This window comes from Semicossyphus pulcher, unplaced genomic scaffold (assembly GCF_022749685.1).
Source record: "Semicossyphus pulcher isolate SPU_LCO1_2020_fin unplaced genomic scaffold, fSemPul1.0.p SCAF_8, whole genome shotgun sequence".
Taxonomy (NCBI): domain Eukaryota; kingdom Metazoa; phylum Chordata; class Actinopteri; order Labriformes; family Labridae; genus Semicossyphus; species Semicossyphus pulcher.
The window spans coordinates 24241128-24257835 of NW_027211759.1; the positions used below are offsets into that span (position 1 = coordinate 24241128).

The 16708-nt window shown below is 39.5% G+C and overlaps 1 protein-coding gene across 1 annotated transcript in view; it reads right to left on the bottom strand.

Moving 5' to 3' along the window:
* Positions 1-2268: 2268 nt before the first annotated feature.
* Positions 2269-16708, bottom strand: part of sntb2 (syntrophin, beta 2) — a 29836-nt gene continuing 15396 nt past the window's right edge. Inside the window, exons 2-7 of the mRNA XM_069686573.1 lie at positions 16132-16348; positions 13863-14073; positions 8905-9047; positions 7061-7257; positions 5207-5397; positions 2269-3012 (exon numbers count right to left, since the gene is read on the bottom strand). Of these exons, the coding sequence (XP_069542674.1) occupies positions 2920-3012; positions 5207-5397; positions 7061-7257; positions 8905-9047; positions 13863-14073; positions 16132-16348 (1052 nt within the window). The 3' untranslated portion in view covers positions 2269-2919. The remainder of the gene's footprint in view (positions 3013-5206; positions 5398-7060; positions 7258-8904; positions 9048-13862; positions 14074-16131; positions 16349-16708) is intronic.

Consider the following 16708-nt stretch of genomic DNA (forward strand, 5'->3'; position numbering starts at 1 on the left):
TAGCAACTTTATAATACAACCAGTTAGGAAGATACATTCAGAACTAAACGCAAGAACACAGAGAAAATATAGACCATAAAATTGATAGCATTAAGTAAATAAAACTATTTAAGATTAAAACACATTTTCCTAAAGCTTTCAAAAGCAACACGTTTTAAGAAGAGATGAACAGAAGCTATGGACTGAGCAAAAGTATAATTATCCTGTGTCCATTATGACCTGGCAGTGACCAGCAGATCTTATAACTGTTGCAGTTGTAAACCAATAACATTAAATATACGTTGCATGAGTGCACTCCAGTACTCAGTGAAACAGTAAATAGCCTATATCAAATGAAATGTAAATATAATCTTTACTGCAAATATGAAACCTCATGACAAACAACACATGCACTGATGTTATTTGTAACAGTTTTATTTATAGGTATTTACATTTGAGATTATTACATTGCTATCATACATTGTGTACTGTATCTTGGAAAAAGGTCTAAAATACTTTGCATATGACAGGTTGTTGCAGCAGCAGCATTTTTGTGACTTTTCAGTTCAATGATTGTGTTGGACGCAAGCTGCAACAGATATATTACCTTTGGTTTAAAACCCCTTCTTTGAAGCATTGCTTTGCATAGACAGGATAGCCAAGAAAAGGAGATTAAAAACAATCAAAAACGAGGAACAGGAGGTGTACATTCACAGATTTGAAGGGGTTTGAATGGTTAGTGCGTCAAGCTCAAAGAGGGACAGCCTGTAGATTATTGAAGGCTGACCAACTTTAAAGAAATCAGATTGGTGCAGCGGGTTAGAGGGGACATGATTAACGTTATATGAAAAGTGTGTTGGAAAAGTGGATGATGGAGCGCAACACACGTATTGCTTCAAATGTTGCAGGAACGAGACTTCATGAGAGGCCAAATATAACTCAACCCTCCCACATACACGTTTTAAGGGAAGCAAAAAAGGCTGCTTCTCCTTTGACACAGCTACCCATTAACCCTAGCTTTAAAAGGGACCTTTATAGATATAGGAGCTATATGTTTAGACACTTTCTCTTTCATACAAAATGTTCTTCAAATCAGGATATCAGAGCCCAATAAAATAGAGGTCATTGAGACTGGTGACTGTGTCCTTACTGGAGGACAGAAGGGTTATCTTGTTTTCCTCTGTTGCACAATGCTGCATTGTTGGAGGCCCAAAACGAAAACAAAGACTCTACTGAGGGCTTACTTTAGCATCATGCACCAAATGAAGGTTAGGAAAATGGTTTCACTAATGTCATGTTGTTCTCATTAACAAGTGAAGTCCTAACACAGGCACTGGCTGATCTTACCAAGACTTTAGAGGCAAAAATGAACCTAATGTAGGGACACTGTAGAAACAAACTTTTGATGCTAATGACATTAATCATGAGATCTGATTTAAGCTGGAAAAAAGTGTTAACGTTCATTGTGGAACAAAACTGGCTTAAGTTTCATGCTTAGAATTCTTAGAGATGTCTCAGCTGTAATCAAGCAACCTGGGCAAAGACCATGAGACAGGTCTGACAGCGCCAAAATAAAAGCAAGGATGTGAACTTTGAGTAAAGATTATTTGTCAAACTCACATTTGTGAGACTGAAATAGAAGGAAAAGTCTATAATACATAAAATGTACTGTAACTGTCTTCCTTAAAGAGGTGAGTTGACTTTGTGTTATACAGTTGGGATTATTAAAACACACCCTGTCATGTGATGACCATACAAGAAACCAGCCTGTTAAACAGTCTTTAGCCGGAGAAAAGCTGCTGTATGTATGAGAGGTAACAAGAGACGAGTAATCTCAGGCAAAGTGGAATGTGATGACAGTGACACTGAGACATCGACGTGGTAGTGTAGGTCAATAAGGGGAAGTAACACACGGTCATGTCATATATCATCATCTGATACAGAGTTCAATGTAAGGAAGTCATGCTATCATGAGATATACACGTATAAAAACAAACATAACGACAGAGTAACACGTTTTACACTATAAGAGTAATACTATTGCTCGCGTATGTCGAAAGCTTCAAATTCTCTTATTGTGTTTGAAATAAAAAAAAAGGAAACTTTACAAAGAGTGTCTGTGACTACACGGGAAAAGGCACCGTTGGCAAATCCTGATTACAACAGTAGTTTGGGATAATGTGCTAAAAGGTGAGTCTGTTAGACAGCAGGCACACTATCAAGCCAACAGAAGCGTGTAGTATAAAGACACATACACACACACGTGCGCACACACAAACACACACACACCTCTCTCCATTCACACAATCTCTGCTCAATGAACTGCATTCGGACTCTAAAGCTGCTCCTTTCACTCTCATGTCGACATACAGACATTAAAAGTACACTGGAAGGCTGTCATGGAATGATAGGCATAGAGTAAAAACAGGATGCATTCACCAAACTGTGCTTGGCTGTGTATTAATTGTCTAAAAAAATCCTTCCTTTCCTTTGTGTATGTCAGTAACACTTTGCTTGAAATGCATTGCTACTAAGAACAACTGAGCTCTTTAGTTTGTTTTTCTTTTAACAATGTATCCGATATTTTACTTGCACATTTAAAAGATTTTTAAAAGCAATTTTTTGCATTTTGTTACTGTCTCCTAACACGTGACAACTTCAAGCAAAGCGCCTCTTCCTTTCACCTCACCCAGCAATAGAAATGCCTGCACAAGGACCGAGAACAAGTTGGAAGAGAAGGCACATTTTTGAGACAATCAACAAAACGACTTGGGGCTTAATTCTTCCCAGCAGCACCACCTAAGGCCTACGTCTGCAGCGAACGGAAGAATAAAAAAAATAAAAAAATCATCCACCAGTATCATAATTTTAGGAGCGTCTCCAACTCTCCTTGCTGTGCCCGGGCCCATCCTCTCATCCACGCTGCTGTTGCTGGTTGTTTCACGTCAGGAGGCCCATACGAGTGAGCTTGGCCGACAGGAAGGAATGGAGGACAAACACAACCGGCTTTGGACCAGAGTGGAGGTCAAATACCTGGAGGATGGAGGGAGGGAGGGAAGGAGGGAGGAAGTGAGGGAGAAAAAGGAAGAAGGAAAATAGAAAGGTTGATAGAACAGGAAAAGAGAGACATAAGGATGTTAAAACATGGTAGTAATTATGTAATCTAAAATATCGGACAATCATGCTACAATGTTACAATTTCATTTAGCAGACAGTTTTGGCCAACGTGACGTACATTTGAGAGTTAATACAGCACAAGCAACAATCGATGCTAGCTTACTAGTTTACATTTGAAATTTGTCCACTCCTTATTTCTCTGTTGGTAAGTTCTTTTTATCTGTACACAACTTGTTAATATTTAGGACTAAATATTGATTGTTTGGTTTTCATTATGTGGTAAAAGAGAAAAGTGAGTTGTTCTGTGCCATTGACAAAAACAATGAGTCTCTGGCATTGCCCATTACTCCACAAGCTCCAAGTACAAGGCAATATCACATCACTTCAATTTGAGCAAACCCCCCTGTATGCCCGACTACCAGAGACAGTGGTAATCCAGATATAAGATACCATCTCCTGCTGTCACCCAGAATTTAGAAGTGTAGTTACATACGTAACTGTTGTGAGGAGTTGTACGCGTGGGACTTTAAATTTAAATACATTTTTGAAACTTTGTTTTTAATTATATGCCTTTTTATTCCTTTCTAAACGCAACTTCACAGCTGACATGCCTGTTGGATGTTTGGGTTTGTTTTGCTAGTGGTGGCTTCTCATGTCACCTTAATGGGGAATTCTGCCACTATATTACATATTTTTAGTGGGCTCTTAATTACAAAAAGGCACAAAGGTTTTCAATCAAACTTGTGAGATATAACTGACTAGGATATGGTAAGCTGCCGCATATGTCACTGGGACATCACCTCTCTGTTAAACTTAATGTAAGATATTTTTAAAGCTCAAATATAAATTATTTTTGCTTTGCAGATAATTTGTCGCCAATCTTCAAAATGTTTTGGTGTTTTGAAATCAAACTGTGACAGTCTGACTTTTTTATTTTATTATTTTGTTAGGGGTGCCAGCCAGGTTTCTCTCCTGGCATGTAATACTCTTTTCCCACTGAAATTCGCACATCGACGCGTGTTTTTCAGACCTGGGAAGACCCGTTTATAGATGCCGATTGTCTTTTTTCCCATTACCAGTGGAGTATACTCCTGCCTCTTTTCTGCTGCGTCACTGTCTGACATCGCAAACGATGGAAACAGGGTTAGTAAACAGTGAAGATGTTACTGTGGTTAGGTCTTTATAGTATCTATTACACATTCAGTCTGTGTATCAAACTCAGCGCCTATGAATTTGGAACGATGTTCGAGCATTGATCGAGATTTGTAGCTGAGATGACGGGGAGTCACAGAAATTACAGACGCAGCATGGCATCGAAAGGGGGCTGAGATTAGCGTGTCGACACAGGCTTTGTGTTCCCATCTATGCCGATTGGAGCCGAGGCAATAATTACCCGGGTCTACTGCAGAGTCATTTGACCCAGGTCTGAATGCCGATTGTAGCCATTCCCATTAAGCAAAAAAGCCGGGTGTTAGTTTTTTTGACCAGTGGGAAAACGGTTTTTAAGATTAGTCAGCTGTTTCGTTTTTCAGTTATGTTTAAATCCAACCATGCAATGGATGGACATATAAAATGTACACCCACATTGAATGACAAATCCCCAACCAGCCAGGAATCAATATTGTTCATATATTCACTGACAAAAAAATCCAAGCCTGTTGCCTCTGAATCTGCTGCTGCTCTGCCTCCTGCTGCTCGGCCACCTAACAGAGAAAACTCTACCCGTCCAAACCAACTTAGCCATAACCGACCACCCCAAGTGTGCTGTTGGCGCTGCAAGGGAGGTCATGCACCAGTTTCTCGCCCACAATGAAACTCAAACAGATCTTCTTCTCTTAGACAGTCACATCAGCAGGCTGCCAAAACTTCCCACATCCATGAAAATCGGGCTACACTTGGTTCCCTCACTCACCAAAGTCACCGTTGGAGATGAATTAATATTTGATTGATAAATGGATGATGAAAAGTGACAATAAGCTCCTATAGCATACTCAACTAATCAAACAATTCTCTGGCTGGAGCGTAAAATTAACATATAATGGTAAAATTAAAATAAAGTGATACCATCTAAAATATTATACTCATTTTTTTGCTTATTGTCTTGACTCACCATTTCTCCCTCTGGGCCTCCAAAGTCAAGGTAAAGGTTGCGTATTCCATCGTCTGCAGACATTTTCAGCTTCTCGTAGGGGTATCTGTACAGCACGGCGCCCCCTGTTGGTTCTACTGGCTCCCTAGTCACAGTGAAGCCCTTCTCATAGTGCAGCGTCAGGCGAACATCCTGTCTGTTTAGCGTGCAACCTGGAAGAGGGGGCGAGAGAGAGAAGAGCTTAAGAATAGCAGGTGTGTGGGTGAGTGCAGGGTGGGTAATATATAAAGTGCATGTAAACACATCAGCCAAAGAAAGTTTAATGACCCTGAAGTCACAGCATGATAGCTGATTGCAGTCTTCCTCTTAGTGTCTGACAGAAAGACTTTTTTAACTTCCCTTTTGAAAGACGTATTTTTGAACTTGGGCTCTATTTTTAACACATTTTACAGTGTTGAGCAAGATCAAATCACAGTTGAGTCTGGTAGGTTTGAAGAGAGCGATGTAACAGCTGTTAAAAAAAAACATCCTTCGATTTAACAAAAAGGTTTATACCTCTGTCAGATCATTTCTGTAATGTTGTGAGGCACAACAAAACAAGCACCTTTAATGGAAGTACTTTAATCTGCCCCGTTTGCCACAAGAATTATGTTGCAGTCGCAAGCTGAGGCAGTCTACTGGAGTCATTCCGAACCTTTTTGTACCTATAAGCCATTTACCCCAATATATGTAAAAATATGGCCCAGATAAAATATTAAATTTGTAACACTATCTGTCCCCTGAATAATAACTTAAAGTAAATCTACATTTTCGTTCTTAATCTGGATGGGATGTTCCTCCCTCCTGCAGCCCCAAAGACAACTGTATCTTTATTATTAAAACCCTGCCTTCTGCAACTGTGAGGTAATTTGATCTGAAAGCATTTCCATGTGTCTTACTGTTACTCGACTGGCCTGAATGTTCCTGCACAACTGTGCGTTTGTGTAGCAGCAGGACAGGGGAGAAGAAAAAAAAAACAGGCTGAGGCTTTCCAGTGCTGTTCCGGCAGCCAACTATTGTTCTGCACGGAGTGAAATCATTCCCCTCTGCTGGCTCCTACTCTGCTTTTCCAGCACAGAGCTGCTCTTTCTGAGCTGCTGCACACTGCTGGTGAGAGACAGTTGCTAAGAGCAGCATCCTGTTACACCGTTTTTTATTTGTATAGACATTTACAGGCCTGTATACATAACTACATTTCCTCTTGTGTGCTTAACCTACAACAAAAACACACATATACCAGTGATCTACAGGATTTGGTTTGTGAAACATTTTATCTAGAAAACTAGGTGACATCAACTTGTAAGTGTGCTGATTTGGAAAAAGGTGAAACCAAAATCTGTGGTTAGGGGTGTGTTTACTCATTCTACCACACGGCTGCAAACTGTGTGTACTGTCACCTAACACACACGGTATGAGACAAGCACAAATGCATTCACATGCACAAGGTGCTTGAATCAACTCTGTGGTAATTTTGAGGTGTAGTCTCGGTGCTGTAATTCACCATAAAATCAAATGTTTCCAGTGGACAAAGAAATATTAACACAAGATAGAAAATATAGAGGAACCTCTAGATAAGGTTCATTTAAATTTCATTTGAATTTAAAGATTAAAACACTATTAAAAAACAACAAAAACAAGTACCAAAGTACTCACTATGCAGCAGTGTTGCCCTGTCAGTGATGTCAAATTGCAGTGATGCGACATAAACTGATCGCATGTTTTGTATCAGAATTCCTACTTGGAATAAAAAGCGAGACAGACGGAGTTTATAAGCACTATTAATATTTTTAGTCTGTGTAAATCACATTGACTGATCGACAGTCTTCTGTCACCCACCAATGGAGACCTCTTTGATGATCTCAGCAGCGGCGTGTGCCCCCTGCACGAGGGCTCGCGTCCATGAAGACAGATCCCAGTGGGTCTCCACTCTGAAGACGTGGGACTCAATGCCCCGCCCTGTGCCCGTCCGTGTGGCGAACACCAGGTCTGCACCCTGGGCGGGAGAACCCCGGGCGTTGCCAGAATGAACCAGTCTGGAGGGGGAGAGAGACACATGAAAAGTCAGATATCAACACGATCCCATATACAGTATATTCTACATTGGCTACAAGACTTCTTATTGTAATTTCTTAGCTCTTATTAACCTGTTTAATAAAGTTGTCAAGGGGTGCTAGTTTTAGGCTGTATAATCTTTCTAGATTTCTAAATATTCTGAAAGGAGTGAAACAGGTGAAAACAATTTGGCAAGGGATTTTTTTTTTTTTATTGGTAATACTGATTTCTTCACTGGCTGAATTGCACTACTACTCCATGTTCTTAATAGGACTGAAAGTAGTTTTCTCACTTGCCTCTCAGGGCTTCCGTAGTGACATATGTGTTTGGGTTTTTTTACCCGTGGGGGTTCCCAGCTGAAGTTTCCCAAAATAGTGAAATAAGACTCATGTTTGCATTGTGAAACTTCCCTGAACAAGGTACCACTGACCTTACCATAACTTCACAATGTATTTCACTTCTAGTATCATGTGAGTGTCTATAAACCTCCAGGTACTTTCCATTAACCACAGTATGTACACATATTGGCTGTAGGTGAAAAGTCCTGAACTGAAAGCTTGCTGAAACAGTCAGCTTGTATGCTGTTGAATACTTACTGTACTTACTTCCTACATACTTTCCATTTCCAGACCACAATTTTCAGACTCTCTGTATGTTTGTAAGAGCATACCTAAAGTCATGATATTGTGTACATTTACAAGTTGTGGCCTTGTAGCCCAAACTCCTACACAGAGAGTGGGACTATGTTTGTTCCACTGACAAACATTTCTGCTCAGAGAGGAAGTAAACTTAACGGTGCAACCTGTACTCATTATTTCCCCTAACATGTTGAACAAATAATATTATCTTATAATTCCCCCCATATTTTTTTGTCATTTTAATAAATAATAACTGATGTTGTTCATCATCACTGATGTTTAAGGCATCTGTGCAACCTGGTTTATTCACTGACCATAAAAAAAGGCCAAGAATGCAGCAATAAGTGTGTATTTATCATACAGAAAAGACAGGCTGTTAATTATTCTGATGGCTCTTAAATGTTCAGACAAGCTTAATATTTTTCATAACATGTACAGTAATAAAACTAATAAAAAACTATTTTAGTCACAAATATCTGAATGTGGTCCAGTTATAAGGCGCCTGAGGGGACAGACTGTTTTACAGGTTGTGGTGCAACAGCAGATCTGCACAGGAGCTCGATCTGGACATCAAGCTAGCTTTGGTCCATACTCAAACAATGGTAAACATTATAGCTACGGTAGTTGCCTAGTCCAAAGTGCATGAAAAACTGATTTGATTAATTTCTCTAATAATTTATGGCAACAAATATTTCCCCATACTGCCTTTGTTCCCCATAATCATTAAGACCTGGAAATAACTAAAACCAAATAAAATACTGCGCAGGAAAACAGTAGACATAAAAAAATGTCTCATACAAATTTATTTTAATGTAGAGCACCTGTACTAAGCAAGAAATAGTGAACCCATTTCACAATTCTGATGAAATAGATCAGTCAAGTCTTGAAATGAGTCATGTTTGGAAGTAGAGCAGACTAGTCAGGTTAACATCTGAACTCTCTGGCAGTGTGAGGCTCTAGCTGTGTCACCCTGCTGTGTGCTGTCTCTACCTCGTGGCGAGCAGCGGGTGTGTTAGCAGCGGCATGGACCAGGACTCTCTGCTCCACGGCACAGATTCAAACAGCAGGATGTCCTTCTCCGTCAGGGCCATGACCACTGGCTTGTACTGCTGCCGTCCACCTTCCAGCTGGACCTAAAGAAGAAAGTAAAAGGTGGTTAAACTATTAAATCAAAACCATGGAAAAACTCCAAATGATATTTTTAACTTCATGTTTTGTTCCTTAATTTGCAATTCTAATATTAGTCTTTGTGAGAATCAACTATTTAAAGACAGAGATACATCAGTGACCACTTATCACTACATAGTAAGGGCTACAGTTAGAGTAGTTTGATGGGGAACAGGTTTAGTGTATAGAGATGTACTTTCACAGTGTGCTGGTATAATGATGTATTTTAACAGTGTACAGCTGCTTTCTTACCCTAACAGTATGACCTGAATTTATAGCACAGTTGTAAAAACAGGTGGGTGTATAATAGGCTGAGTCATGGCTGAGTGACTGGAGTATTGTTGGAGTTACACTGAAAAGTAATGACATTAACCCAGACAGTGGTGTGTAGGTGGGCTTTACAGGAAACAGTGCAATGCAACGGAAACTTGCATTGGTGTTTCCTGTGTTAACCTGGTTTAGATAAACACAGCCAGACATCCATACATTCAACAGGACCCTGAATGAACACTTCATCAAAGCGAAAGATTACATTCACAGTAAGTGTCTTGTTCCTGGCCCGGGTTCAAATCATTCAAGAAAACACACACTTCCTGTGTGTGGCAGAAGTTATTACGCTACAGCAGAAATGCCAGTGTATGTTTGAGGTCTGGTTAATGTGCACTGACGTAGGTGTAATGAAACATGTACTGTAGCAAACTAGGCTTACAAACCCACTGAAACAGTTTCATTTTAAAGAGCATCCTGTGTTTCAACTATATATTTATCTAACCTGGAAATGCACTATATTCCCCTAGTATAAAGGCATGTGCTGATAAAACACTTTATAATGTGTTTGGCCAAATATTACAAGATATATGACATTACCTTGTTATGTATTTAATCTTAAAATTAAATTTAATTGTACCACAATTCAAAGGTTTCATCAAAACAGAAGAAAAGAAAAGACCCGCCTCCAGTGAAAATCTGGTTTTTAACCTTGTTAACATCTCCATGTGGTGTTCTTCATGTGCTACAAGACATATCAGGGACAACATCAGCAGTCATCTCCATGGCTGGGCCTGTCTGCTTTTAAACTGCAGTGTACCAAGGACAGGCTGAACAACACGTTTTCAGATTGGCAGGTTTGAGAAGTCACAAACCTAAGGAGCCAATCCCGTTAATGGATAGAGTGACGCTATGCATATCATTATGTGTAACCTATGGCAACCACTTCAGCAATGCGCGAGCCAGCTGTAACCATCATTGTAATGTTTGCAAACTTTGTACTGACTACTAACGTTACTACTACTAATTAATACATTTCAAGCTAGCTAAGTTTCAACAAGTTGCCACTAAACGACGGCAGAGGCATGTTTTGTTTTGGCAGCGGAGGGGGCGGTTGGACCTTTGCATAGTGGGCAGGGACTAAGCAGATCCAGGAATTTTCAATGAGGGAGAAGGGAGGATTTTTATAAGGTATTTTAATTAATTATTCAAGCAAAGCATTTTTTTATGTCTTAAAACATGATTGGAGCTGGTCTCAAAATATGTCTTATTGACACTTTTAATCTTCCCTTACTAAGTGTGATGAAACCAAGTTGTTTTAGGAATGCCACTGTCTCTTATTCTGTTCTTTTCCCCCAAAAAAGTTGTAAAATAAAGAAAATGAAAAACAAGAGAAGAAAAAAAAGGGAAGTACATAAAATAAAGTTGTGAAGGTCAGAAATGAAAATGAAAAGAAAAGTCCACAAAACACCTGTTATTCTATCGGTTGGAGGATTTTGACAGGGTTGTTGCACAGAAAATCCAGGTGCAGAGCATAAATCTAAGGGCAGAAGTTTCATGGGAGCACAAAAGCATTCTGAGTGTGAGGAGAGGGGCTGAAGCTGGAGCGCAGGGAGTCTGTGCAAGCCACAAAAGCATACAGTTTTAGTTCAAGCGTAACAAATCTAAGTGCAGTCAGAGACCATCTGAGTTTGGGGTCAGGGATTTTAGGGAAAGCATGGCAGCAGGCAAAATATTGACTTCATGTGGACGTTTATAATGATGGCCATGGCAATGCATGTATCTCTTTATTGGACTCAATTGGCTTCTCTCAGAGCGTTAATAAATCATCTCTCTTTTTAAACCACACCCTTGAACTTGTTCTGGCACATTGCATTAAAACTGAACATCTAAAAGTTACTTCAAATAATCCTCTTTTTGATCCTTATTTTGTATTTATTTAGTATTATTGAATGTGATGACACACCAAGAGACAAAAAAAATCTGTAGCTAAATTTAAGGGTTGCGATTCCAGCGGCATCAATGCCATGTCTCAATACAACAGAAAGCTCTAAAGCTAACGTTAGCCACTTTAGCATGATGTTTTTGTAGACAGTGCTCACTGCTAATGATCCTTGACTCTATTACCCCTCTAAAAACAAGATGATGAAATCTCCATGGTTTGACTTCAAAACACGCAAACCAAAACAAACATTGCGTAAACTTGAAAGGAGATGCTGCTCCACCAAACTGAAGTATTCTGATTTTGTCTGGAAAGAGTCTGAGAAACATAGTAAGGCCCTCTGAAAGGCTAGACAAACCTATTCTCATGAACAGCAGAACATAAGAAGAACACTCAGTATCTTTCAGCACTGGAGCCATGATGAGAAGTGATTGCTCCATTGAGCCATGTATTCCTTTAGAACTCAAAAGTAAAGCTGAATTGAACTTCTTTAATGATTACATTTTAAACATTACAGACAGAGCATGTAATCTGTGCCCTGAACCGTTTAAAATGTCCTTTGAACACAGGAACCTTGGAAACCTCTAAACAAACCATCAAACAGTCTCATAGATCCGCAGTAAATGGTGCTGCCTGAACCCTAGCTAACACGTCTTTACTTGATTTGATTATTCTGTCTTTATCAAGAGGCTATGTTCCACAGTCATTTAAAGTACCCTTAAACAAACCTTATCTCAGAAAGCCTACTATTGATTAAGGTGCTTTAACCAACTAGAAACATATATATAACCTTCCCTTTGTCTTTAAGATCCTGAAGAAAGCAATGGCCAATCAGCTAAGTAATATTCTTCATTTAAGCACACCGAGTCAGGTTTTAGACTCCACCATAGCACTGAGACAGCACTGGTGTAAGTTATGTACGATCTCGGACAGAGGACTTTTCTCTATACTACCAGGGTAAAACTTAATTGGCATTAAGTTGGTTTAAATCTTATTTTTCAGATTGATCTCAGTTTTGTTAATGTTAACAGAAAGTCCTTTTCCAAGCCAACGTTAGTCACGGAGTTCCACAAGGTTCACTGCTCGGGCTGATTCTATTCACCCTATGCTTTTGTCAGGTTAAAAAAAAAACAGGAAACACTCTATAATGTTACATTTTTGTGCAGATGATACACAATGATACTAATCAATGATGGGAGATGAAACCAGTTTCTCAACTTAACTCGAAGCAGGCCTTAAAGAAATAAAGACATGGATGACCAGCAATTTTCTGCTACTTTCATCATCATCATCATTTCGTCATCACCATAAGGAATCTGGAAGCCATATTTGATCTTGACATGACTTCCAGATTCCTTATGGTGATGACACAAAACGAATTTCAAGTCAGCCTTTCTAGCACATTCCTTCATGTTTTGTTGCTATTCTGTTTGATTTTAGGCCTTTAAAGTGAATAATATTAAATTATTTCTCACTGATAATCTATTTCCACAGCTATATCTGACCAGAGGTTAGAACTGATGTTATGACGCCGTCACTTGAATTAATTGAAGTTGCACATTTTAAACAGTTTTTTAAAATATGTGTTCTGACAGGCACATGCTGTTTAACATTTTAAACAGTTGCTCAAATAGCCCATTAATTCTGGTAAAATAGCCAACTATGTACACACTTTGTAAATAGGGGTAATGCAGCATAGGAAATAAACTAAAGCCCTTTTTACACTGCAGTTCTGCCACGGCGCCGTAACGAAGCTCCGCCGTCATGTTGCCTTTGTCATTTTACTTTGAACAATTTTTTTACAGCATTCTGGTGTTGCAGAAGCAAAACGTATGGGATGTGTAAACAAACAGCGTGTGCTTCACTTACACACACACACACAGCGTTGTTCCGCCCTGCTGGCTCCGCTACTTACACTGATGCTGTGTTACTACCTCTGACGCCGGCTCAGAGGCAGAACGACTTCGCCCCACCATTTCGCCTCTATTTTCAGGTGTAATAATCCCGCCTTGAACAGGCAATAAAAGGGGCCTCAGATGCTGTGAGAGATTTACTGTAGGTAGAATATGTTTACAAGGAACTTTTCATTTAAATATATTATTATAAAATACATTTTATTTCCATTAATTTCTCTTCTAAAATTTAAGTTTCTAAGTTGAAGAAGGCTGTGTTGCATTGCATTTCTGTATAGTTTAAATGTAAGCTTAAATTTGTGCCCGTAAAAATGTAATTTGGGCACCAAATTCAGCAGCTTTATGGCTAAACTAAAAAAATATTAGCATCTATCCCCTGCCAGCTTTCAAACTAACAGATGTTCAGAGATTAAATGTACATCAATATACTGGAATCTGCCAAAGTCAACAGTCTATTTCTGTAGTTATTTGATGTATTAATATTAATATGTTTGAGTGTTTCAGACTCTCCATATGTGTTATTCTTGTCTTTATCCTGTTCTGTGATGATGCACAGCATCTAATATTTAAAGATTAGCAGTAAGCCCTGAGCAACTGCACAGGATTATCACCTGGATAAGATGGCATGCAGCTGTTAAATCAATCATCGCTGAAAATACCTGTTCAGCCAACCAGCCGATGTGTTTGAGATGGGGGTGTGTGGAGGCTGAAGACGAGGCCCCCAGGTAAGAGTTGATGTGAGCCAGGGTCTGTGGCAGCAGGGCGGCGATATTGGTGTGGATGGCAGTGAACCAGGAGTTGGCAGAGGGGCCGTCTTTACAGCGCAGCACCACCGTGTGTTGGCCGTCAGGGGAGTGGAGCTCCAACAGTCTGAAGGGGACAAAGGAAGTTTATGAGGCCCCATATAAGCAGCAGAGAAATTAATTTACACACTTTAAGGAAAACTAATTATAATCACAAAAGAGGACAACTAAAGAGAGAGTTTATACGTTTTCCAAAAGCCTGATAAACAGCATGTGGTAGCTGTTTTTAGACTGAAATGTGTTGTCCATGCCCTTGACCAATGAAGCCTTCTCCAAACATAGCTACTTTACATTGACACATACAGTATCTTTTAAAAAACATTTGAAGATTTATGTTTTCAGGCTCTGCATGGTCTTTCCCCCTGCTTTGTCTCTGACCTCTTCGTACTGTACAACCCAATACATGCTTTGAGTTCCTCGGGCAGAGCTCTTTTGTCTGTTCCAGAGGCCCAACTGCAAAATAAAGGGCATCTGTTGTCAGGGCTCCAAGACTCCGGGACAATGTGCCCGAGGAAATCAGGTTAGCCAAGTGAGTGATTTCTTTATAAGCGTTTGTTATTTTGTTCCTTCACTGTGTTGGTATGCGTCTTCTTATAGAACATGATGATTTTATCACTTGCTGCCTTTGTGACATGGACTTTGAAAAGTGCTCTCTCTATAAACTTTATTATGATTACTATATAATTATTGCATAGTGAGATTCACATGACAACTTGACAAGTTAAATTATTATTCTGGCGGCTGAAACATGACACACATTATATATACAGATATTTTCATTTCCCATGAGAGCTGTACTTTACATGTTCTGTGGCTGCAAATAGAATTAACAGTGTATCAGATTGACATTGAAATTGCTTTTGGTTTTGGTCATGTATAATGTGGAAGTGAGCATCATGAGTTTATCTGATGCTTTATTACTCTCTGTTTGGGTGAATCTGTGCCATGGATGTACAGCCAACTAAAGTATTATCACAGTCATGTTGCTGGATTACTTCTGATTAAGAAATAAAACATCAAAAGATGCTGGAATTTTGTTAATATAATCAATGGACAACAGATCAGCTAATTCCAGTAGTATGTACATGACTTCACTGTGCTCTGATTAGACTGAGTTATGAGCAGACGGTGTATGTTTGTGGTGTGATTTGTGTCAAATGAATTAAATACTTCTTTACTGGAATAACCCATTAAGGTTGATAGTAAAAGGTGTATCATTCGCAAACCTATTAAATGATTGTAAATGTTAACAAAACCGCAAAAGGTGAGAACATATAAAAAACACATAAACAAACTGCAGTAACAAAGAGGAATAGAGTAAAAACTAAGGGTGGGACAAAATATCACTACGGAAATATATGGTAGTCCTGACTCGTGCAATACAATCATCAATAGGCTGACGCCAAATATAGATATTTCAGTTTACAAAGCCACTTCAAAATTTAAAGTCCTGATTTGTTTTTACAGTTGTTCTATAGTTCTGTAAATGTAATTTACAGACTCAAAACATGCACATTGTTTCATCTCAGTTTGTATCAAACTCTGAGAAAGTGACACCAAGTTGCAGTGAATAAATACATGAATCCTGCACTTTACCTTTTTAGGGGCATTTTGTATTCTTCAGTTAATCAGATATCGTGATGTATCGTTATATGATTGTCTTGCAATATATCAATTAGAGCAGAATCGCTGTATTGTGATATTATCATCATAGTGGGCAACGTATCGTATCGGGAATCTTATCATATTGTGAGTTGGCCTGCAATTCCCACCCCTAACAAAAACTAACCATCAGGATAATGACAGATGCATGCACAATATAACGGCTTGACATTTTAAATAATTATAAGGCAGTTAAATATGACCCACATGTCTATGAATAATAATAAAGGTCCTTTATAACAATGTGCCTATTTAATTTTGTCACTCATGTGTTTTGCATTTTGATCACGATCATTATCTCCCACAAACCAAACATTCCAATCTAATTAACAGAATGTGAATCAAACACTCACACACACACACCCAGCGGTAAAAACACACACACACACACAGCCACACCTTAAGTCCCACATGCTACTTCTCTCTGACAAACACACAAACATTGAAGAGTCTCATACGGTACCTGTTCTCTAGATCTGGCATGGTGAGGTTCCGGCTGATGAAGCACATCTTCAGGCTGATGACCTTTCTGTCTTTGGAGGAGGAGCTGCTGTGTTTGGGTGACCCGGAGTCCTCGCTGCCGCTGTAGCTGGGAGACTGTGGGCGGGCGCCGTCCCACGGCAGGTCGGCCACCAGGGACGGCTTCTTAAAGAGCGGAGACACCTCGCGGATGTATTTTACTGTAAAGGAACACAGAGGAGGATTATATATCAACCAATTTTATATTTAATACAGGACAAAACAATGTCAATGACTCAGTGGCCCTTAGGTTGGCTGATTTATGCTATACTGTAATATGAGAGTTTCAGGGTTAAGATGCTTGAGATGCTTTTTACCTTAAATAAAATACACACAGAAACAACCTTTCACGCACACACTCACACCTACAGGCAATTTGGAGTCACCAATGAACCTAACAAGCATGTCTTTGGACTGTGGGAGGGAACCCGGAGCGCCCAGAGGGAACCCACACATGCACGGGGAGAACATGCAAACTCCACACAGAAAGGCCCACTTCGTCTGAACCGGGACTCGATCAT